Below are 23854 nucleotides of genomic sequence, written 5' to 3'. Positions count from 1 at the left end.
AATTAATGATTGGATTTTTTCAGGTGAAGCGTCTGGTGAGAACGCGTCCACGGGTACTGGATCTCGTGGTGGCGATCGTGGAGAAGCAGCGGATTTAGGAACGCACACGGAAGAGAACGAGGAGACCACCCTGGCCGCGAACACAGCGGTCGACGGCAGGGGCGGAAGCCCCCAGGACGCCCACCTCTCGGGTTCGGCTACTAGCAGGCCTCCAAGAGGCAGAAGACGTCAAAATCAGAATGGTCTCGATACCGCTCAAGTGAGTTCACTGTCTTCCTTTATTCATTTTCTAAATACTTAATAATATTTTAATACTTAATAATTAAAAACAGAAGCAGAACCCTACGTTTACTCTTTTATTTAATAAAATTAAAGCCTTCCTCGCGTTTATATTATTAAATTATTCAAACTCGTTTTTACATTAATTCGTACAGGCGTAAAAGAAAAAAACAAAAAAAAAAAGAACAAAAAAAGAGGAAGAAACGATAGAAGTAATTTTCTCTGGTACGTTTATTCTATTTACCAATTTATTCTTTTTCTTTTTTTCTATTCATTCATTCTCGAAATTATCATTTTTGTTTGATAATTTAAGACGGATGATTTGGTAAAAGATACAGACATGAATAGAATTATCGATAGGTACGAAGGTTACGCGTAGTCGGAGTTATCTCTTTCTCTCTTTCTTTCTTTTTTTCTTTTTTCTCTTTCTTTCTTTCCTTCTCTTGATCTCTCGATCTCTTCGAGGAGTTCGAGGCGTTTGAGCAAATACAGAAAGGAAGAAGCCAGGACCGTACGAATTTTCGAAAGAAGAATCGTCGGCTTTGAGTGTTTGATCGGTCTTCGCGTAGCACTCAATGAACACGTGCGAGAGTTTCGAGAGATTTTCTTTGCATTGTGTGACGTAGAAGAGTAGAAAGAGAGAGATAGATAGAGAAGTCTCTTATCCTTTGACCGGTAGCCACTGTACATGTGTACTCGAAGAGTCCCGTTCGAAATCTCTGACCGGTCGACTGACTCACGTATATACCGACGATGTCAACCTCGTCGAAAGGTGCAGTGTCATTCTTTCGTTGACACACACGCGAGCTGCGTTTGACGCTTCTGTAAACGTTTTAGAACGAACGCAAGAGCGATAGAGAGAAAGAAAAAGAAGCGGCACTCGGCATAGAGCTTGAAAAAAGTCTATGGTCATTCTTGAAAAGAATAGTCACCGAATGACACACTAGATTCCATGCTACTACCGTATCTTTTATCTTTTTTATTTATTTCTTTATTTTTTCCTTCCTTCCTTTCTTTCATTCTTTCTTCTTTTCCTTTTCTCTCTTCTTTTCTTTTTTTTTCCCGGTCGTTATATCCACCATTTTATTTAGAAGAAGAGCCGTGCTCGAAGTCGAGGCGAGAAAGAGATTTACAGTGGGCTCTTTGAAACAGCAGCTTCTCGTTCTCCAAGCTCCTTAGGGAACCTATTCTACCGCCAATCGAGTCTCGTTCTTCTTGGTGTCACGTGGTCTCCACACCGGTAGCGCTCTCGCCGCGAAGGAGTCAACTCTTGCGCCACGCGTTGCCTTCATTACCATATCTCGGATGCAATCTGTTCTCAGGGAATTAATGCGACCGAGATATTTCCTGCTAGTCCGTACTATCTCTCTCTCTCTCTCTCTCTCTCTCTCTCTCTCTCTCTCTCTCTCTCTCTCTCTCTCTCTCTCTCTCTTTCTCACGGTTCTAAGACAAGAGAGAGAGAGAGACAGAGAGAGAAAGAGATCGCGAGTGAAATCGTAAGAACGCGTTTCCCGATCAAGGACGTGTTAAACGAGATAACCGAACGACTTCCCTCTTTATTGACGACTTCTTTGTACGTTTGGTTTCAGGTTAAAACGGAACGACTCACACCCGACAATAACTCGACCTCGTCGAGAAGCGTAACGCCATCGTCGTCGAGTCATCCAGGCACGCCACCAAATGCGACATCCCTCGGTGGACCCGAAGGGCCACCACCACCGCCGCATCATCTCAAGCACATGGAACAGATGATGGGACGAAACTGCAGCGATTTTATGAGAAGCCTCGCCGCGAAGTACAACAACGCCAATCCCAACGAGTACGTTTTCTTGTTCGATAAATTTCTATTATTCCGAGAAAATGTTGACACAAGTGTTTATTCCATTTTGAATAAATAATCGCGTATCGTTTCGTTCGATTGCAATTACAGCATTTCTATTAGTTTGTATATTGTAGGATCGATGTTTCAAGGAAGTGGTTAAGACAGTTCTTTTTAGCGTCGATATTAAATCTAATGATATAAACATCGCTATTAATAGTCCATAGGAACATGCTTCTATAAAATATCTTTCCTTTTGTTTCTAAATCCTATCGTCCTCTTTCGATCTATTCGCACACACCCGTTCGCATCTCACGCGTTCTCGCACTTATTTACACGTGCTTGTTGCCGACTCACGTTACTTGCCACGCAACTTGGTAATAAAAATTCTGTACAAAAGAGAAAAAAAGAAAAGAAAAAGGGAAACGTAAAAAGACCGCTTCGATTTGAAGAATCTTGCAGTGTGAGAAAATTGTCAGAGAGCATTGATCGTGAAGGATTTATCGATCGAGAATATTATCGTTTGTTCTCAGTTACTTCAGTACCCTAAGAAACGGCTATCCTCCTGGTTTGGATCCCAGGTTTCCTGCGTTTAAGACCGCAGCCACACCGTTCGTAGGTCTAATGGCCCCTCTTGGCGCGCCACAACCAACCACCGTTCAAACCACCTCGCCTCTATCCAACAAGGATCCCAAGGAGCAGAAACAGGACAGCATATTCGGAAACCCGGTATTTCCTCCTATGCTCGATATGTCGTCGACGCAAGCGCTTTTGCACATGGTGCGAACGGCTAATGCGGCACAAAACGCTGCCGAACTCGAGACTTATCTCAAGGGTGAGCAAAACTACTAATTAATAATTTTTAGCGAAGGTACAAGAAAAGGAACATATTAATTTTTATGACGATTATAACAAATTTTAAAATATAAAAAAAATATATATAAGTTTCATACATATAACCTTCGATTTCGATATAGTTTGGATTTTTCGATTTTTCTTGTTCTTCGAAAGAAACAAAACCGTATTAAAAGAAAGAAAAGATCGAAAGACGTCGACGCGTGAATCGAATAAAAAATACTTTTCTTATCATTAAAACGATCTTCAATCAAAAGGTGCGAACAAACGTGACGCGGGAGTGACGAGTCCTTTGGATCTCTCGACTCCAGGAGGATTTGCACCTCGTAAAAGGCAGAGGACGGAAACGAGGAGATCAGGGAGCGTATCTCCGAAACCCAAAGCTACCCCACCTGGTCCGAGCACACCGCCACCCGTCAGATGTCCTTCCTTGTGCGGCCACATGCCGTGCGGCGATGGACAAGCGGTTAATCGTTGGACCATCGAGGACGTCGTCAATTATGTCTCCTCGATCGACATTTGCGCGGAATACGCTCAGGTAAGTTTCACCTTTTCTAACGTCTTTGATTCTGACTTAACTAGATACGGATGAAAGAATTTGCGATAGAAAGAGAGACAAGGAGAGAGAGAGAGAGAGAGAGGAGTTTGATCAAAGTTATATAGTAGTTTGCTATCTCTTTCTCTTTCTCTCGACATGCCGGGAATAGTTTTAATTGCTTTTGAAAGTCGCTCTCGTAACGACGCATCGCGCAATATTCTCCGAAGCGTTCGCTCTTCTATTTAACTCCTACGTCAGGTGAGGCAACTAGAGGATCTAGAAGGCTCCGAATGACCCGACATCAGTCAATCCGGACAGTCGGGAAGACGAGGGGCCGCGTGCCAGCTAAGGAGAACTCTATAATGACCCCTCGAAGCTAGCGGATCGACCCTCCTCCAATCTCCTGGTCTCCACACTTTCTCCCTTCCTCCCTTCTCGCCACCACTCTCTTACTCACCGGTGAAATTCATCCGCGTCGAGTGCAATCGCTTTTCCTTTTTCTCTATCTTTTTCTACATCTCCCACTCCTTTAACCAAGGAGAACAGTTTGGATCTAAGAAAGTCTCGATTTCTTTTCGCGAGATATTCTTATATCAAACTGACCTTTCAAAATGGTGGATAAACGAAATTTGGAATCACGATCGAGGTGAGCCATCTTTCAGAATAATTTAAAAGGGACATCGACCGTCAAGGAGAATTCTTTCACGAGTTTTAAAAAGAGAAAGAAAGAGATAGAGAGATAGATAGCGAGAGAGAGAGAGAGAGAGAGAGAGAAATACTGGCAATCTCTCTTGCATGCTGTCAGGTTCGATTATCCTCGGCCTATCGTTAGGCCTCGTTTACGGTTACGCTCTTCGAAACGTCAGACTGTCAAGGCCGTGAATTTTTGCGCGAGCGAGCTTGCCATGCATATTCATGACACACTCACTGGAAACGCAATCGAAGATGAGAAGAATGAGAGGAGAGGATGGAGGGTCCTCGAGTACTTCGATCTTCCGTCGAGCCGATTCGACAATGACAAGGGCCGAATGTATGATTATAATACCGGTACTTTGTACCTTCAAGAACTCTCTCCTACCTTTTATTCTTTCGTTTTTTCTTATTTTTCGAGACAGAAAGGAGTAAAGTCCAAGGAGTTCCTGGTGCTTGGGTTTTTTTGCTCTGCGCAAATAAGGCACCGCGAGAAAGGAGAATGAGAGAGAAAGAGAGAGAGAGAGAGAGAGAGAGAAAGTGAGACGGATCTTCTCGAAATTATGGCACCGATCCTTATCTCCATAAAAGGATACCGCGGAACGGATCGACGATGGTGAGAGCACGATCCTTTACGTAGATTCCCTCGAATTATAGCATCGATCCTTATCGGTTCTTCTTCTTCTTCTTCTTCTTCTTCTTCTTCTTCTTTCTCGAGACTTCGAAGTGCTTGTGCTTATGCTTGCATTTGCACGAAGCGAAGTGTGTGCAGTCGGTTCGCCCTCTTCTTTCGCGAAGGATACTCGCGTGGCGTGAAATACTCACTGTGAGCGGGGAAAGGAGGTAATTAATATCGCACCGCGATATGACGCACCAAATGGTGCTTAACGATTATGCCTTACGATTTATTTACTGAGCAATGAAGATCTACGAGTATCGCAGCCGTATTTCACGTTAGAGAGGGAAAGAGAAAGAGAGAGAGAGAGAGAGAGAGAGAGATAAAGAAAGATAGATAAAGAGAAGTTAAATGAGGGAACTGAAATTGATTCCTTCGTGAGAGAAAACCTACGCTCGTTGCATCATGATTTTTCTGATTTTTTGTTATCATTCTATCTTTCTTTTTTTTTGCGTTCTCTTTTTCCTTTTTTTCTTTCACTTTTTTACTTTTTTGCGGAATCGTTACTTTCCATTCTGCTGCAATATTATATATATATATATATATATATATATATATACACGTGTGTGCGGGTATGCGATTAAAATTGTTTTTACGCATTTTGCAATTACACGACGATCTTAGGATTGCTTCAGATATAGGAAGTAAGAAAAAGTAGGAAATGTTTCAAAGGCGATAAAAATCGAGATACGAATTTTGATGTAGACCTTCTCTGTTAATTATTAAAATTTGTCCATCTTGGATTGGTCACGCATCGATATATTCAGTCGATCGTTCGACGGAATAAATTTTCACAATAATTCCTCCAAGGTTTGACCTTGCGATAGAAATACGAGGAAGCGTTAGAACTCGGTCGTCGACATCGCCGTGATCGTTAATAATCATCGGGAACCTTTCCTTACTTACATTCGAAGAGGTAAGCGAGCAGTAGCGAGATGCGCGCGGATACTTATCTGCGGGAATGAATCTTAGCAGACTAATAACAGCCGCTTAAGAGAAACTAATCTATCGATCCGACATCAGGTTACCGGATACCTTCTCATTTTCTCGGTGATCTAGCGACTCTATGCCAGGTTGTATGGCGTGCGCGTCTTCTCTTCCTTTTACTATCTTTCCATTCGTATTCGCTCTAAGACGATCGGATGACGCAAGGAGTAGGGAGGGAAAAGTAAAAGTAAAATCTCGACGTAAAACTCACGAGCTAACTAACGAAGAAAAGAGGGCGATAAACGCGTAGGCGTAATTCACGAGTAAAACGTCGAGGCAACGCGTCGGCTTCGATCTTTTTGTCTCTGTCTTTCTAAAGAACACAAAAAAGGAAAGGAAAGGAAAGGAAAGAAAAAGAAGAAAGAAAAAAGAAAAAGAAAAGAAAAGAGAGAGAGAAAAAAAGGAAGAAAGAGAGTAATAAGGTGGTGCGATTTGAAAAGCGAATCGTGTATAGTAGAGACACGTAGAGAGATACACACAAATATAAATGTACGTATGCGTCTAAGTATCTCCTTTGTACGGTACTAGGTATACACTATATCGTTGTGGCACGTTCTCTAAGATCGTTAGAAAGTCATGAATGTGGATCGGTCTCTTCGAGAGAACACACACACACACACGCACACACATTGAGATCTTCCGTGATGGCGAAGCTTACACGAGGATAGCCGTCTCGTGTCTTCTTTCGTGTCCTCTGACGTCCCACGCACGCGTGGCCTTCTCTCCTGCAAGCTTCTCGATCCTCTGGCTTGGTTGGCCTCTTTTATCGGTCTTTTTCCTCTCGTCCTTGTCTATTCAGAGATCACCGTTCTTTGACTTTGTCTCCCGTCTCTCTGTGAACCTTCCTCCTTCTTCTTCTCTTCTTCAACCTCCTGCTCTTTCTATCGGGGTACTCGAAGGGGTCACACGGGAAACCCGTAAAAGAAAGGAGGAGGATGGAAGAAGGATAAAAAGAGGTAGAGTAGATAATGTCTTGAACGCTCTCGAGCAAGAGGGAAAAGATCGAGGGATACGTAACGTCTTTCTAATTTTAACGGGCCTTTAACGACCCTCCGAAGTCCCTCGTCACGTCGTTCGAACGTTATCGTGGAAAAATCCGCAGCGACATCGAACCGGTACCTTCTTACTCTTCTTCTTCTTCTTCTTCTTCTTCTTCTTTTTCTTTTCTTTTTCATCTTCTTCTTCTTCTTCTTCTTCTTCTTCTTCTTCTTCTTCTTCTTCTTCTTCTTCTTCTTCTTCTTCCTGTTCCATCAAGATCAACTCGAAGAACGTCCTTGGTTAGAAAAAAATATTTCTCCAAATAATAGAGTCCAAATACCACAAACTTGATTATTTTTCGAAAGAGAGAGAAAGAGAGAGAGAGAGATTACAAAATAACGATTTGATTGAAAGATCGAACACCATCTCCATGAACCATAGAAATTCCATTCTCTCTTGGATGATTAAAAGCATCGTTCCTTCGTCTTCCGAGTTACGCGTTACGAGAGAAGAAGAAAGGTCGTTCGGAGTTCGTCGCACGATGATGAAGCTTTCGATAAATTCCACGGGAACGGGAATTTCACTTGCTAAATGCGACACGTTTAGAACACGTTACAGAATCTTAACTTCTATTTACGTAGGAGGGAATCTCTAAGAGACTTATATCGTGTTTCCCTTTTTGGTGAACGACATGTAAGGGATAAAGAGCGTTAATCTATACATTGCACCAGATATCGCAAAACGAGAGGTACAACGACGGAATCTACGTAAAGGGTCTTACGTAAGACTTTTCCGAGGCATTAATGGCGAAGAAAAAGAGACGGAGAGATAGACAGATAGAAAGAGAAAGAGAAAGAGAAAGAAAAAGAGACCAGACCAAATCCTTTTCACGAGCTCGAAGAAAAGAGATCGAGCGAACTCGATGGTGCAGCGATTCCTTCGTAATCGAGACGAACCATCGTCGATGGATGGATCTTTTCCGAGCGACTTACTACGCAGACTAGCTCTTTCTCTTTCTATCTCCCACTACTTCGATAGGAAGACTTTCTAACGATTCGCCGCGCAAAGCATGATCTAACCCCGGTACGACCTCTCGTTCGGTGCGGAGTTAACGCGGTGTGTAGCACCTCTCTTTCAGTCGGAACACACGTAGGCGCCTGCCAGCAGCGGTCAATTAATCATTAATAGGCGATAATATCCATCGAGCATATCGGTACTCTGCTTTATGGCAGGCGAGAGGTCTGCCATGTCGGACGATGCTAATGCGAAGGAGAGCTGGAATCGTTTCGGAGAAAGAAAGAGAGAGATTTTCTTTTTTTCTGTATTTTTTATCTACTTTTCTTTCTCTTCGTCTTAACGTTGTCGTAGTAACGAGGTTTGTTAATTACGTATTGATCTCAAATGTATTTTTTATTAATACAAATTCGACTACGGTATATCGTAATCCTTTTTTTTTCTTCTCGTACTAGAATGACTGTTAAGGAAATCATTTGTTCTCTCTCTTTCTCTCTTTTTAATCTCCTTTTCTTTCTCATTGTTTTAACGTTTGGTCGTCGTAGTTATGAGATTTGTTGACTATGTGCCGGTGTCAATTGTATTTTATATTAAGTTTGATAAGGCATTTTGCAAAATTTCTTTTTTCGTACTGGAGGAATGATTGTGGAAATAATTGCTTCTCTCTCTCTTTTCTTATGTTTACTCTTCCTTTTTAATGATAGATGGAAATCAGATCGATAATTTAAACGATTCCGGGTTTAATTCCAGAGATCTCGAGTTCTTATTCATTTGGTAGAGTATGTTTAGGTATATCGGATGACTCTTGGTTGCCCAATGTCTGTCTCTCTTCTCGCACGAACTCGCTCCCTGGTAATTATCGTGAACGAGCGATCGAAATCGATACGCATTATGAAAATACTCGAATCGTTTAATCATCGCCGTACTACCTAGTACCTACTTCTTGACTAATTAGTATCGTGATATCGATTATACAGGTAATTATTCTATCCAATTAGAGTCACTATGAATTTTCGTATTATTATAATTTACTCGATTGAATCGTTCTCTTATAAAATTATTTCTTTCTCTTATATCGGAAGAATTAATCGATCGACGAGCAAACGAACCGACGAACGTATTTCATTTAGTTTTTTCTCTCTTTCTGTTTTTGGTTTTATTTAATTTCTTTTATGGAAATAATTCTACAAGGCGAAGATCTCATATATGAATACTGAAGATAGAAAAGAGAGAACGAAAAACAAAAAGCTTTTCGACGTTACAAGCAATATGATTAAAGCAAACCTTTCGATCGTAAGAAAAGATTATCTAAATTCAGACGATACAATTCTAATGCGATAAAAGAGATAATTTCAGAAAAGAAAGAAAGAAAGAAAGAAAAGAAAAGAAAAAGTAATGAACTAATTCACAGACACCGATAACGATACTATTAAAACATCCTTACGGATATGATTAAAATGATAAATAAATAAACAATAACATTCTTATAAAATGCAATAAATTGCAAGCGACATTTCACAATTCATAATTCATATTTCAGCTCGTTCTTAACATTCCAGAATCTTTCCGTGTAAGTACAACATGTCGTTAGTAAAGCTCGATCGAAGCGAGTTCCGCATGTTTCGCGGATAAAAAAAAGGAAAAATAGAGAAAAGAAAAAGTCAAAAGAAGAAAAGAAGAAGAAAATAAAAGAAGAGAAAACTTCACAAAGGCACGTAGAGTAGGTCGATATTTAATCTTGTATCACGGGACATACACACAAATATATATATATACGTCTTTATCGAACAGTCGATAAGCCGATTCGAGTTGCCTCGGGCCCGCATGCAAATCACAAGTTAGAAAGTCGTTGTGTTATCGTTCGGAACTGCGTCGAAAGAACGACTTGCGTGAAAAATGACTGAGAGACAGAGAGAAAGAGAAAGAGAGAGAGAGAGAGAGAGAGATGGTTTGCGTGGATTCCCTGTGATTCGAACGATCGACATGTAACGGACACGAACACGGACACGGACACGGACACGTGTGGTAAACGGCGTGCCGCCTAATCGCCGGAACGTTAATTAGTCCGACGCGGGCCACGTGCGCGTGCTCACGCTTTCTCCCGCGTACGGAACGTATGTTCCTACTACGTTAGGTACGTATGTACACGCGTGCCTTGGCTACATCTATCTCGGCGGACAGATGGATAGATTGGACGGACGGATTTATCGCGGCGATTCGAGATAGCCGATCGCTTTATTTTACGTTCCACCTTTTGAAATAACTTTCTTTCGCAATCGAAATAATCAGGAGTCGCGGTGGCGGGCTTGATCGACGACGATCGAGGCGAAGCGAGAGGATTCATTAAGGAAGCGTAGGTATATACGACGTTTTATATACCTATCTACGGTATGAAGGGGAACGATATAAAGAAGTCGACGTTTTCTAGACGCGATAACGCGATCTCTATCGAGCTTCGACGTATATACACGTAGACACAGACACACACGTATACAAAGATACGCATATATCTAGGTGCATAGCTATATACCTGTATCTATATAGATGTCGTGATGGCAGTCTTGATGGCATTGGTGTTAGCGAAAGGGTCGAAGGTAGTTGGAAAAACATCGAACGATCTCCCATCCTCGTTATCTTGTCTACCTATTAACGGAACGTGTAGGATCCCTTTTCTGCGATGGTATCGTTCTCTAATCGTCATAGTTTCTGCGGTTTTTTCTTGCCTTTTTCTCTCTCTCTCTCTCTCTCTCTCTCTCTCTCTCTCTCTCTCTCTCTCTCTCTGTCTCTCTTTTCTTGTTTTTTTTCTTTTCTTTTTTTTTTTTCCTTTATTTTTTATTTTTCCTATCCTTTTCGTGTTCTTACTATCGTGGAACGCGATCGGACGTACGTACGTCGCTTCGGCGTACACTCGACGAAGATCGTCGCCGGACATCGATATATCCGAGCCGTATCGTGGATAAGCTACGTCGAGGAGGCCAATTGGAGTCTTGTATACGCTATATAAATACGTACTATCTCATGGACATTGTGACGTGACGAAAAGGAAAAGAGCGAGCTATCGTGCCATATACGAGAGAGACACGTTAACGACGATTTTATCGAGCAACCATGGAGGATGTTATACGATCCGTTTGATCGTCTCCGCCTTGGCGTCTTTAGTGGTAATTCTCGTTATCCTTCTTTAGAAACGTCGTCGTGTCGTTCAATCGTCTCTCTCTCTCTCTCTCTCTCTCTCTCTCTCTCTCTCTCTCTCTCTCTCTCTTTCTATATATATATATGCTTCTTCCGGTTCTAACTTCGATTCTAAATGTCGACATTTAGAAAAGCAATTGACTGGACTTTGTCGTCCGAGTTGGATAATTTCAAAAAGGGCCGAACTTTTCCTAAGAGTTTAAACCTTATCGATCTTTTCTTTACTTAAATGGAATTTATTCGATCGATCGAACGTCATCCTGTACTTTAAGACTCTCGTTCGAGATTGTCCCTATCGAGAGAAAGAGAAAGAGAGACATTTTATAAATACTTAACGATTCCAATTCTTTTCTGATTATTCGTGATTGATCGGATTAAATCGTGGTTTATTAAATCGCACGTAAAGAGACGATCAGGATTAGAAACGGAAGATCAGCGTGGGTGTCTTCGTATCTGCGGTGATTCTATCGATCGAACCTATACGGCGCTCGTTAGGCTATGACTAATTATAGCTCGTTATAGGTCAATGCTTAATTACACCGCGGGCAAGATTCCACCTCCGTTTTCGGGTTTATCGTTCTCCCGATCTCTCTCTCATTCTCCCTCTCTCATTTTCTCATTCTCTCATTCTCTGTATCCCTGGCGTTACGTACGGCAACAGGTTCACCTCGAGACTGGTTTGATTTTACGCGTCCGCCATCATTACGTAGCCGCTGTTATGAATATCATCGCGCAAAGCTTTTACAATTATTCGTCGTCCGTTTCTTTTACTCTCAAAAATTCGATAAGATTATTCACGTTCAGCGAATTCTCGAAACATTGGATTATTCTCCGTACGATTAATTACAATCGTGACGCGAGTATGACAGCTCGATCGAAATGCAAGATATTGATCCCTCGCGATGCGGATAAAGAAATTTCAAAGAAAATAGAAACGAAACAAACCAAAACAAAATAGAAAAAAGGACCTTGCTTGTATCATTCTCGTGAGGATGAAAAAATGTGAAAAATGTGAAAATAGATCCATGTCGAAGGATACGAACGGTATAATGAATCCTTAAAAGGACGATGTTTACCCATCGCCAAGGTAATGCACCACCACCAACGTTGAATTCTCTTTCCGTCTATCTTTCACGGAGAGACAAATATCATATTCTGTCTTCTTCCTTCTCTCTCTCTCTCTCTCTCTCTCTCTCTCTCTCTCTCTTTCTCTCTCTCACACACACAGACACACACATACTGGAGATGAAGCGGCACACGCATCCTTTTTGCTATTTTCCACGGAGCAAGTTACACTCGGCCGTCTCTACACACGTATCTCGTTATCATTTAAGGATGATTACGAAAGCTGGCGCGGCGCACGTACCGCTTTGAGGAGATGATTGCGCGAAGATGAGGCCTGGAATCGTGAAACGACGTGCGACGATCAACTGCACCGGTGGTCTTTCTCTTTCTCTCTATTTCTCTTCATCTCTTTCCTCAAGATGTTTCGCGCCACGTCTTTTGAGAAGTCACCGCGATAGAGTAAAAGACCAGAGTATTGCCATCCATGCCATTACGAAACTATTTAATTGCGCAATCTCGAGCTCCGACCTATCGAATATCGATTTGAGGGAAGAGAATCGTGCACCGTTCTTTAATTCGATTCGCTTCGAGACAGCCAACAAAATGGGAGTTAGAAAAATATCTTGACGAACTCTCTCATACACCTAGATAATATAACGCGATGATGACACCATAAACAAAATCATCATTTATCCTTCCCTCTTGATATATATTATTTATTTCTTACGAATTCACTACTTGCTCGTTGTACGATTATTTACAAGTTATATATATAACGAAAATGAAAAAAGAATTTATTTCATCACGATTAATATCGAAATATGACTGATTTCTCGGTTAGATCGATCTATTTCGTTCGTTGTAAATCGCGAGATAGTAACTTCGAACTTCGTTCTCTTTCCATTTTCGATATTCCTCGGTGTGCGAGGTCATCCGTGATCCTTCCTCGTTGACAGATCTAGGTTGCTAGAACTTACGTCATCGCTCTTCTTCTTCTTCTTGGTCTTCTTCTTCTACTTCTTCTTCTTCTTCTTCTTCTTCTTTTTCTTCTGCTTCTTCTTCTTCTTCTTCTTCTTCTTTTGCCAACACTGAAAGATTATTCTCTCGGCACGAAACGTTCTCCTTTTCCTCCTACGGGAAGAAAATATCTGCACTCTCGTTTCAGACACGTTATTCTCGTTCGATTTTCCTCGTTCGATAACGCTTTATTGATGATTCCTTTTCTCGAAAAAGTTAAAAACTCGATCAAGACACTATACATTTTTTCTTAGATCCTTATTTTTAGTTTTATTCGTAAAAACACTCATTCGTTGTCGTCATTCAATACGTAAACACAAAATCAATCACTGCATCGTTTTATTAAGAAAAATAGATGTAAACATTAACGAATTGTTTCGTAGAAACATTTCGACCTTATTTATCATTTTGATTAACGTTTCAATGACAACAAAAAAATAACAACGTCATAAAATGTATAGGTACACGATATTACTGGCACGATAATAAGAACTTTAATGGTTCCTTTATAAATCCAACTTGATATTTAACTCGATCCAACTGAATATTTAATTCGATCGGAAAATAGCGATTGATGATTAAAAATGTTGATATTATAATTGTTAATCGTTAATTTAATTAAATATTGCCTGACAGTGATAGACAATTCCCTAGCCACGACGAATAGATAAGTGAAAGCGTCTAGTCTCCAATTAAAAGCTTTAGTTTTCTAAAAGACCATCGTCCGTCTCCCATTGGACGTCTAGATGGAATCATCGTTACTCCATCGCGCGTGTAACATCGTAACACGTTTCTGCATCCTCGATTAGCAATTTAAATTCACCGTTTATGAAGGATTCTCGTCTATTATCGACGCACGTATAAGGAAACAACATAAGAACATCTCGTTATGCCATACGCGAAACCCCATAATGTCCATCAAATCGTCGTCGTTAGTCAGCGACTTCTTTCTGCTTGTTCGAGGAGCGAGTAAAGGAAAGAGAGAGGGAAGGAAAGAAAGAGAGAGAGAGAGAGAGAGAGAGAGAGAAAGGAAGAGATAGAAAGAAAAAAAAGGAGAATGTTCTCTTTCGTTGACGATTTCGCCATTATTTAAACGGTGCCAAGCACAATCGACTGGCGTTACCTTCCTGTTCGCTCGGGGGACTTGGACCGACGGATTTGCAGCGTTTCTTCGTCGTAGAGGAAGCAAGATGATAGATAGAAAAAGAGAGGGAGAGAGAGAGAGAGAGAGAGAGAGAGAAGGAGAGAGAGGCTTTCTCGTGCATCGGCCTGGACTTTGACTTCCATCATCGTCTCGTTAGAAGCCGATCGATCTGCAAAGAGAGACGAAGAGGAGTAGAAGAAGGAGGTGGAGATAGTGAAGGAAGAGGGGGAGGTTGAGAAGGAGGAAGAAATGGACGAGAAGGAGGAGGAGGAGGAGGAGGAGGTGGAGGTGGAGGACTAAGAGAAGGAGAAGAGGAGGGTCGAGAGGACGACGAGACCGTGACGCGTTGGAAATGTGGTAAACGAACGTTCGATACCTTTAAAGGGGTTCTTATGTTCCTCTATTGGCGAACTCAGAGTATACGAAGCAATAGTAGAAGAGTATCCTACCAACGAGTCCCTTTTCCCTGTCGCGTTCACGAGGACGACGAAGCGGCGGCTTCGAAAAGGGCAACTCTTCCAAAGGCGGACATAGTCATAGACAGCTGGTATCTTTATCGAATCGATTCGGCTGACAAACTGGAGGATACCGCAAGACGAATAGCCGATCTGCATGAGCTATGGAGTCGTGGGGCATTGCGATTAGTCAGGAAGGAGACTCGGACTCCTCTCGTGCTCTAATGGGCATCGTTAGCTGCTCGGCTCGAATAAAAGGGAGAAGGACAGAGAACGAGGCCGATAGACAGAAAGAGAAAGAGAGAAAAAGAGAAAGAGAGAGAGACGTGGTAAGACTCGAGGTAGGCGGTAAGCCACCGAGTTAGACCAAGAGGATGCCAGGACGAGTCTCGGAGAGTAACTCTGATCCGTTCGAGACAAGAAGACGTCGATGCTAAAGGCGAACTTGCCGACTTGCGTTACGTTAGCTCGGTTAGAGGGGTGTCTACGCTAATCGCCCGGTCGTCGATTTCTCGTCCCTCCACTATTCTCAGATTTCTCTCCATTCTATTTATCCAACGAGAGAAGAATTCTTTCTCCGTTTGAGCTTGATCCCGACGATAAGTTTCGTTCCAGAAGTTGAAACGTACTTGATAGGGTATACAATTTTGAAACGTTTAACAAACAAACTTGTCGGAGTAAAAATTAATCGATTCACAAAAGTGTTGATGTATAAACCGGGGTCAATGATACGCACGACGTCTCGACAAGCCTTATAAGAAGAGCCAGCACATATTAGCCTCGGCACGCTCGTTTTGCAGTTCCAGGTATGATTAAAGGATTCTCGCGCAGCGGGGTAACTAACTATCGTTCGGTAAAAAAGCAACCTCGTAGACTCTCCTCTTCTCTGTCTCTCTTTCTCTCACGTTCGTGCACCGCCTTTATCTCCTTCGTTTCTTCTTTCTCTTTCTCTTTCTATCTCTCCTCTCTCTCTCTCTCTCGCTCTCGCAGTATAATACACGAGGAGGAACAAAAGTGGGTCGTGACACCAGGCGCGGTAGCCAATCGCGTCGAAGGCGAGGCTAGCTCGGAGTACAATCTTGTTCCACGTACGAGGGTAATGATAATTAATCCACGAGGGACCGCTCCCTCTCCATGAACGGGGACCACGAAGATCGTCGAGACTGGACGAGGAGTCTTTCTCTTTCTTTCTCTTTCTCCTTATCTTTTTCTTTTCTTAGTCTTCTTGGCTGTTCTCCATTAAACAATTAATAACGTCACCTAGCACAGCGTTACCGTTCCGGTTCTCCTTGCTCGACTCGACCTCGATGAACGGTACCTACTCACTAAAGAAGAAGAAGAAGAAGAAGAAGAAGAAGAAGATCAAGATGAAGAAGAAGGAGAGGAAGAAAAGTGGATACCTCGAGCCTTCTTGGCACCGAACCCTCCGGGTTGCGTCTCGGGTTAAGCGATTATAACCTTTCCTAGATTCGCTGGAAGGAGAAGCAGGTCCCGAGGCTAAACGCTTCAAAGAATAATCTCTCGTAGAGCGGCTAACAATGTACCCTATCCATATTTATATCATCACTGTGCTTGGTTGCTCGGCTTGGTCGCCAACCGATCTGCACCTTTCATCATCCGCGAGAGTAGAGTACACCGGCTCGTCGGAGAGGCTCACGATTGTCTCGAAGATGTAATACACTACGAGGAGAAGACACTCGTTCTTCGTTTGTGTTTGAGACTGGTAGTAACACATTGTCATAAAGCGAACGGTCCTTCTCTCTCTTTTTTTCTCCTCTCCTTTTCTCTCTCTTTCTCTCTCTTTCTATCGCTTTCTTTCTTCTTCAGTACCGAGCGTGCCAAAGATTTATTACCACCTCGAGAGTTGCAGACTTTCCCAGAGACGTAACCAGACCGATGAGCAACCGACAACTACTCGATGGTTTTCTCTCTCTCTCTCTCTCTTTCTCTCTCACCTGGTCGAACTTAACTCTCTTCCTTCTTTCTTTCTCACCTACGCTTTCTTCGCGCAAACGTGTATCCCCTTTGTATCTCTTTCGCTGCGACTTATTATGCGTCTGTACTGGAATAGCGAGTGGCACGAAGAGTACTCGAAAGATGGAGAGAAAGAGAGAGAGAGACAAAGAAAGAAAGAAAGAAAGAGAGAGAGAGAGAGACAGGCCAATAGGTGTGTATGCTCTACGCGTGGAACAAGGTAATGCTATTTCGAGACCATTAGTAGGAACACAATGAGGTAATCACGAGGATGCTTTGGATCCTACACTCGGAATACGTACGAGCGTGTCTTTCGCGCGAAACAACGACGACGAGCATGACAGCGACAGCGTCTAGGAGGTGACGATGTTAGAGGAAAAGAGGAAAAGGAGGAGGAGGAGGAAGAAAGAGTCGCGATTTAGAAACGAGAGAATACCGACTAGTCGTCGTCGTGTCGAAATCGTAACACGTGTTTGCACCGAGTACCTATATCGTCAAGAGAATACTCGAGCAAAAGGAGGAGTAGGAGTAGAAATAGGAGTAGGAGGAAAAGGAGGAGGAGGAGGAGGAGGAGGAAGTCGTTCTCTCGCGTGCACTTTGTTTCTTCGTGGTACGTTATGCTCGTGCGCTTCTGCCCGGTTAAAGAAGAACTTGCTCGCCTTTCTCGGATCACGCTCTTCATGCATTTTCGTCGTAGGAGAAAGAGTCGACGTTGGTCGATGCATCCAATTGAGATTGCAGGCTTATCGCGATCTCTCGTTTCTTATCCTCCGTACTTAGTTCAAACGAGCATAAGTATTCTTTGAAGAAGCCCGATTCTCTCGAACTTTCGAACGATCCAATTTTTCGATCGTGCCGATACCTATGTACGTAAGTCCTCACAAATGTAGTACGTAAGTACGTATGTACGTTAAACGAGTTTCGGATTCGCGCAATGTATTCGTGTATTCGATGGGTTGGGTAACTACCAACCGCTCTCTTGGCCCCCATGCATAATCCCTCGAAGCTACGAGCGAGACCTTTACGATCGAGGCCAAGAGGAAGAGAGAACGAAAACGAAGACGAAAGCTTAACGATCGGCGCCCGGTGATTTATTTTTGGAAACGACCGGCTCGTTCTCTTTAGATAAGGGAACGAGAACTTGGTACGAAGAGAAAAAGTGAACTTCGAGAGATCTTTCGAAACTCAACAACTCTTCTTCGTACCCTCCGGGGAAAGCGGTTAGAAACGTTTTGCATATTTGAAATCCATGGACTCTTCTTTATTCTCTCTTTTTTTTTTTTTTACCTCCCATCCTTCGTTCTCTTGTGTTCTTTTTTTTCTTCTTTTCTTTTTTTCTTCATCCAACCACTTTGCTGCATCACGAATGAATCGTGTTAATCTTTCCTCGTTCCTCCTAACACTACTTTAGTCGGTACGATCAAAGCCTCGCGTTTCTTGCGTGCTTCTTATTCACTTCTTATGACTTCATTCGAAGTCTTCAAAGCTATGAGCATTATAAACGTTTGTTCGATTATAACTCTTTATTAATCTGATTCTATGAGTTATCAAAGAATACGTGTAATTAATACACATTGTCAGCGATTAAAGTAATGTTTACGTTTTAGTGAAAATTTTAATAATGTTTTTATGGGTTTGCATTTAATACACGATTAAAGAAATATTTCGTTGGTTTCTTCTTTTTCTTTTTCTTTTCCTTTTCGCAAATACTACCGCAAGAAGTTAAAGATCTTGTACTACTGTACAACCATTAAAGTTATCTCGATTTAAGAAAGTTCAAAATCGTTATACAGTTTTTTTCTTGGGGATTTTTTTTCATTCCGTTTTTTAGAAACGACCGCACACAGAGAGTATCTTATTATTTAAGATAAGTTTAACAACTCGTTATAATGAAAAATGATATATAATAGCAGAGAAATATTTTTTGATAATTTCACATTTCGTAATTTCTTCATTGTCAGTAATTTAAGAAAATAGACTAATATTTCACAAGAACAGATCAATATATACATATATACAATTAGTGAATACAAATTCGATGCGTTCAAACGTACAAAGAAACTTTCAAGGGCAGAATACGTTTGTTTGCAAAATCCAAATTTATTTATTCGTCATTTGTTTTTTTTTTTTGTTTTTTATGAACTAAGAACCGTGCAATGAGAGTAATGTAGAGAGACGGAAAAAAGAAGAAGAAGAAGAAGAAGAAGAAGAAGAAGAAGAAAAAGAAGGAAGATAAAAAAAAAGGAAAAAGAAAGAGAGAAGGCTTTGGTCAGACGCTGCCGGCGGGGACAATTACGCAGATGTGTGCTCGGTGCTCGCGCGAGCGTAGCGTGTAACGCGAGGTCTCTTGGATTCTTCCTTCTTCCTTTCGTCTTTACCTTCACCGACACACAGCGTAAACCTATGCTCCCGTCGAGAATTAGTAATGCATCCAAGCTTTGCACGGTATGCACGCTCGTGCGTGCACGCACGTGTGCGAGTTTCGAAGAAGATAAAGGAAGGGGAAAGGAAGGAGAAAAAGAAAGAGAAAGAGAAAGAGAAAAGGAGAAAGAAAAAGGTAACATGAGGAGTAAAGGGAGAAGAGGGAGGAGGAGGAGGAGGAGGAGAAAGAGAAGTGATTACAGAGCGCGAGAGCCCTTTACTTGCCCCCGGCGCGTGCGTCCAGGTCAACCATCCTCTCGTGCACCTTCGTTGCACCTCGGTTGCACCTCCGTTGCACCTTCGTTGCATCCTTCCGTGCGCAATTCATCTTTCCAGGAACGCGATTTCGTGCACCGATTGCAAACTATCGACGAACACCCTGACGCGTGCTTCTTAACCCTTTGACTTTTTCGAAATGAGCTTCTCACTTACACTAGCAGAGTATAGTAGTTGTCGTTAAGAAAGACACGGTTGATCGTATATGTTCGATGTGTATGTAGCTACATCTGCAATACGTATATACGTGTATACATACATACATGTATACGTATATACATACCAACATAGCTAGGTATGCACCGCAGTGAACTTTCACCGCAATTAAACTAAAAGCGCAATTTCTATCGCGACTGCGTTCCCTCGTACCGGGGTTAATAGCTCTCCGTACAGTACGAGGTCGTGCTCCGATGCGATGGAACGCGAAATTTTGCTCGCGGTGGCCGAACCGGAATCGGATCGGCTTCTTCTTGTGCTTACTACCGATCGACTTGTCAAACAGGAAATTATTCTCTCTTCTTGTTTGTATGTTGAAAATCAATCTTATAATTTATTTTCTCTTTTCTCTCCCTCCCTCTCTCTCTCTCTCTCTCTTTCTCTCTCTCTCTATTTTTCTCTCGTCAGTTTCTTTTGCAAATATCCTAAGAAGATAATCGGAACGAATCGGAAGAAGAAAAAAATCTAAGAACGAGTATAAACTTGTAAACGTAAATAACTTTGAAAAAGTTCGTGAAGTTATTCCCGTAATTAGTGCATTTATATTATTGACACAAATATCGAGGAAAGAGAAAATGTAAATTTAAATAAGTACAAATAGAAGAAGAAGAAGAAGAACGATAAAAAAATGTAGTCAAGACGACACGATTTTAGTCGGCGGTGAATCGTCGAAGAGGAGTAAGATGTATGCATGGATACGTTGGCGATGGCGAATCGTGCAACGTGCTCGATAAAGAGAGAGAGAGAGAAAGAGAGAGAGAGAGAGAGAGAGAGAGAGAGAGAGAGAGAAAGAGAGAGGAGACCAGCCATCATCATTACCCTGATCCACATCTACATTGTCATTAGAGGTAGGCCGCGACGAGTTTGCTTCGTCGAATCGGCCGATACGATACTACCACCATCGGTTCGCGCCGCTGGTACTTCGTGCATATCCACCATCTGCCGCTGTCGTGCGATCCAAAAGGATCGAGTGGACGTATATATATATATATATATATATATATATATATATATATATATATATATGTATGTATGTATGTATGAGAGGAAGAGGAGAGAGGGAAGAAAGGAAGAAGCTGAGACGAAGTAGGAGGGTCCTTTTACTCTCCTCGAAGGTATATAACGTCGCCTTAGGGACCTTCGCCAGCCCTTCTCCCGCACTTTTCCATCGCGTTTCTTCTTCGATCACAGTGATTACGTCGCGTCGATGCGATCCGGTGCACTAACACTCGCATATCCCCTTGACGTACGCGTCTTCCGTTCGAGTTTTATCTTCGTTCTTTCTACATTTCTTTTCCTTTATTTCCTCCTTCTCCTCCTCCTCCTCCTCCTCTCATTCTCTAACCATCCTACATATCCCTCTTTTTTTCCCCCACAGTCGCAAAACGATTTCACGCCTCGCGACGTATTTGCGACATCCCTATTACAGCTCCATACAAACTGCATCGGGGCTCGATAGATCAAAGCTTGTGGAGCTTTGAAGATCGCGGAAACGTTTCATGCGTTTACTTCAAGTTTTTCGTCGACTGGAACGTCGAAGGAAAAAAAAAGAAATAAATAAATAAAAAAGAAATAAACACCTCTTTCTGTGTTTGTTCGATATAAAGTATATTATTTCGTCATCGTTATTATCCGTCTGTGTGTACTGGTATTTCTACCGTGAGTCCGAGTCATCGACTTGGTATCTTATCCGTGTCTCGTCTGGTCCGGATTGAGCAATTACGCTGCGATAATTAGGGCGAAGCCTTTATATCTCTGTAAATTGCGACGACGGTGGCGGCACGGTGGCGGCCACGAAGAAGTAGAGAAGGAGATCGAAAGAGAGAAAGAGAGGCGGAGAAGGTCCACAGACAATGGGACCTTCGAGAAACAATAGGAGTTCCGTAGTCGGTGCACGGTTCAACGCTATAAACAATACCGCAGTGGGGCCTCGGCTGATAGGGTCAAGAGGTCAGCCCCTGTGGGAGCTCATGATTCTCTTTACTCCTCTTCATCCACCTTTCCTTCTTAGGTACTTCTTTCCACCTCCTACTAGCATCCACACCGGTTTCCTTCCTTTTACTCTTACCCTGTCTTTCTTTTCTCTTTTCTCTCTTTTTTTTTTTTAATATAAAAATCAATTTGATTGTAAGGTAAATTTAATCCTCGTAATTTACTTCAAAATATTTCTATAAATTTATATAGGTGAATTTAAAGAAAAAAAAAAAAAAAAAAACAGAATAAATGTCTGCAATATTATGTCCGCAAATATAGCAACAAAACTTTTCGAAACAAGTTCGTTCAAACTTGAAATCGGATATTTATCATTTCTTTTCTACAAATCTTGAAACCATTATCCAATTAAAAAAAAGAAAAAATAGAAAGAGAATTATTCGTTATAATATCGTCCAAGTGGTTTTTTAAAATAATTAAATAAACACAAACGAATTTTATACGACATGTTATATAAACACAATGCAGCTAATAACAATAATAATGATAATTAAAAAAATCTATACTCCAGTTATATAATCTAATCTCTCATTTACAGGGATTTTCCCCGAAGTAGGTCAGAAAAATTAATTTTTTCTCGTTACATAGTCAGCCTTACGATTTCTGATACATCGCACAAAAGCGTTGCTCGACTTTTGGTCTTTAATAGCTAGCACGCGCGAGCTTGCTCACGGCCGCACGCTATACCATTGTTTCTAGAAAATGTAGCGAAGCTTAATAGTTTGCGTTTTAATTACGTTGACATACTCGATCTCAGAGATTTACTTTATCATTTACGAAAAACGGTTTTCCTACTCGTTTCCTTATCACTTATAATTTTAATATATCCTAAAGGTTCTTCGTTCAAGGCAATATCAATTTTCATGAAAGAAGAAGAAGAAGAAGAAGACGAAGACGAAGACGAAGACGAAGACGAAGACGAAGACGAAGAAGAAGAAGAAGAAGAAGAAGAAGAAGAAGAAGAGGAAGAAAAAGCGAAAGAAAAAGAAAAAGAGAGAAATAGTCGACTAGCAAGATCCGAGCAAGGCGTATTCGCAATGGCGGTAGCGTGTAAACCGCAAATCTGCTCGAGATCCTTTCCTGCGATACGATATTCGTGCTCGAGTTCACCGGCATGCTTTTAAGGTCGAAAGTCGTAGAAACGTAAATAAACTCTCTCTCTCTCTCTCTCTCTCTTACTCAGTGGCTCAATAGGAAACACCTTCTTAGCGAATTCCTATTTCGTTACGTGCTCGCCCTCTTGCGATCTAGAACACTCATTCGATTTGAGAGGAAGGTATGCAACTATGATCGCGCACACGTGTTTCTCTCGTTTTGTATATAGAGAATAAACGTACGTATGTACGTAGACATACGTAAGCATAAGTTCAAACCCCGTAGGCCTCTTGTGAAAAGGGGTCGTGACGGGGTCGAGTAATGACGGGGTGAACTCTGCAATCACATAATGCGAGGACGCGCCACGTGGCTTTGGTGTGTAAACCTTAATCGGAGCCTGGTCTCGTCCTTTCCTTTCCTTACTATATCATAACGGATGAAACATAGTTTCATAAACGCTGGAATATATTCAAGTTTCAAAGAAGGAATATCAAGTTTCATCGACGTGTTTAAGGTACATATATTCCTTAGAGAAAAGAAGGATATTTGCTCGGCGAATGTTCAAAGAAGCTAGACGATCAAGAGAGATGACGTTATATGGGATAGAATATATGGCGAGTGGCGATCTCATATCTATTTATCTTTCCACGCAGCATCGCCGAGCACGGCTCGATCCTTGCTAAGTAACCACGAGAAGCAAGACAAAAGAAAGATTCGCGGAGTGGTTTCGATAGATAGCAAGGAGCGCGAGGTCAGCTTCTCTCTTTCTCTCTTTCTCTCTCTCTCTCTCTCTCTCTTTCTCTCTCCCCATGTCCTCGTCATGGGATTAAATGACTTGGGTTGGAAACGTGTAGGGATCGTCGAGAGGCCGAGGACCGATAAGAAAACCAGAAGAGTTCTACGGAACAGGCTCGAAGGAGTCGCGCCGAGTCATTCTCTTGTAATTATACGTACCGCGAGGCCAATAGGGGGTCCTCCATATCGACAATTAGGGCATTTCGGCTTCCCATTTAAGAGGGCAGAGCCACCACCCTCTTCCTCTCTCGATTGATTCGGATAAGCTTCGCAGCCTTTCTTCATTATCTTCTTGCCATCGTCCCTGCGGGCTTCTCAAGAGGCGGCACCCTCTTCTTTTACGACTTTAAAAATTATTGTTTATCGCGCTCGAACT

The 23854-nt window shown here is 41.9% G+C and overlaps 1 protein-coding gene across 13 annotated transcripts in view; it reads left to right on the top strand.

Moving 5' to 3' along the window:
• Positions 1–23854, top strand: part of LOC127067062 (serine/threonine-protein kinase Warts-like) — a 142756-nt gene that overhangs the window by 71594 nt on the left and 47308 nt on the right. For 10 of the 13 annotated variants that reach the window (XM_051001575.1, XM_051001564.1, XM_051001565.1 and 7 more), the window contains 4 exons: positions 24–259; positions 1869–2098; positions 2632–2933; positions 3211–3491. In XM_051001575.1, the coding sequence (XP_050857532.1) occupies positions 24–259; positions 1869–2098; positions 2632–2933; positions 3211–3491 (1049 nt within the window). The other 3 variants (XM_051001572.1, XM_051001573.1, XM_051001574.1) reach the window with 3 other exon arrangements.

This window comes from Vespula vulgaris, chromosome 10 (genome assembly GCF_905475345.1).
Source record: "Vespula vulgaris chromosome 10, iyVesVulg1.1, whole genome shotgun sequence".
NCBI lineage: Eukaryota > Metazoa > Arthropoda > Insecta > Hymenoptera > Vespidae > Vespula > Vespula vulgaris.
This window is presented reverse-complemented; position numbering and strand designations above follow the sequence as displayed.